At 53.5% G+C, this 1,353-nt stretch overlaps 1 protein-coding gene across 1 annotated transcript in view; it reads right to left on the minus strand.

The window, feature by feature from the left end:
* Nucleotides 1-7: 7 nt before the first annotated feature.
* Nucleotides 8-1,353, minus strand: part of LOC130588352 (nuclear receptor coactivator 1-like) — a 4,233-nt gene continuing 2,887 nt past the window's right edge. The window contains exon 4 of the mRNA XM_057389284.1: nucleotides 8-167. Within this exon, the coding sequence (XP_057245267.1) occupies nucleotides 16-167 (152 nt within the window). The 3' untranslated portion in view covers nucleotides 8-15. The remainder of the gene's footprint in view (nucleotides 168-1,353) is intronic.

A 1,353-nucleotide genomic window follows, 5' to 3' on the forward strand; every position in this document is an offset into this window, starting at 1 on the left:
TTTTTCCAGGATCTCTCACCTGTCGATGACGTGCACGCCCATGATGAAGGGCTGAGCCTCGGGGCCCGAGGGGCAGCAGAGTTTGCATTTGGTTTGGGCGCTCAGCACGGAGCCGTCGCTCAGCGTGAAGCGGTACGGGGGGCTGAAGGCGGCGCCGCGGGTCATCACTGAAAAAAAACGGGAATTCCGGGAAAAATCCCAGGAAAAAAAGGTGAGAATCCCCCAAAAAGTCACTTCCCGCCAGGAAACCCCACAATCGTGAGGGACCATTCCCAATCCCATCCCCATTCCCATCATACTCATTCCCATTCCCATTGAACATTCCTCTCAAAAGCCACCAAATCTCCAAATCCTGGCCCACCATCCCCATTCCCATCCCATCCCCATTCCCATTTCCATCCCATCCCCATCCCACTCCCGTTCCCATCCTCATTCTCATTCCACACCCATTCCCATTCCATCCCATCCCACTCCCATCCCATTTCCATCCCCACCCCAATCCCACCCCATCCTCACCCCATTCCCATTTTTCCATTCCATTCCCATCCCCCCCATTTCCACCCCATTCCCATCCGCATTCCATTCCCATTTTTCCACCCCATTCCCATTACCAACCCATCCCATTCCCATCCCATCCCCGTTTTTCCCACTCCATTCCCATCCCATCCTCATTCCCATTTTTCCATCCCCATTCCCACCCCATTCCTGTTCCCATCCCATTCCCATCCCCACCCCATTCCCATTTCTCCATTCCCACCCCATCCCATCTCATCCCATTCCCCGTTCCCATTCCATTCCACCCCATTTCCATTTCCACTCCCATTCTCATCCCCATCCCATTCCATTCAAACCCTATTCCCATTCCCATTTCATCCCTTTCCCACACCTTTCCCATTCCCACTCCCATTCCCATCCCCTCCTCATTCCCATTTTTCCATTCCCATTCCCATTCCTACTCCCACCCTATTCCATTCCCATTCCCTTTCCCGCCCCATTCCCATTCCCATTTTTCCATCCCCACCCCATTCCCATTTTCCCATTCCCATTCCCATCTTCCCGTTCCCATTCCCCATTCCCCATTCCGATCCCCATTCCCATCCCCATTTTCCCATTTTCCCATTCCCCCATTCCCATTTTCCCATTCCCATTCCCCTTCCTACTCCCACCCTACCCCATTTCCCATTCCCCATTCCCGTTCCCATTCCCATTTTCCCATTCCCATTTTCCCACCCCATTCCCATTCCCCATTCCCCATTCCCATTCCCCTCCCCATTCCCACTCCCCCATTCTCATTTTTCCATCCCCACCCCATTCCCATTTTCCCATTCCCATCCCCATTTTCCCATTCCCATT

The sequence above is a fragment of the Malurus melanocephalus genome, unplaced genomic scaffold, assembly GCF_030028575.1.
Source record: "Malurus melanocephalus ecotype Western Australia unplaced genomic scaffold, MMel_1.1 scaffold_4539, whole genome shotgun sequence".
Lineage (NCBI taxonomy): Eukaryota > Metazoa > Chordata > Aves > Passeriformes > Maluridae > Malurus > Malurus melanocephalus.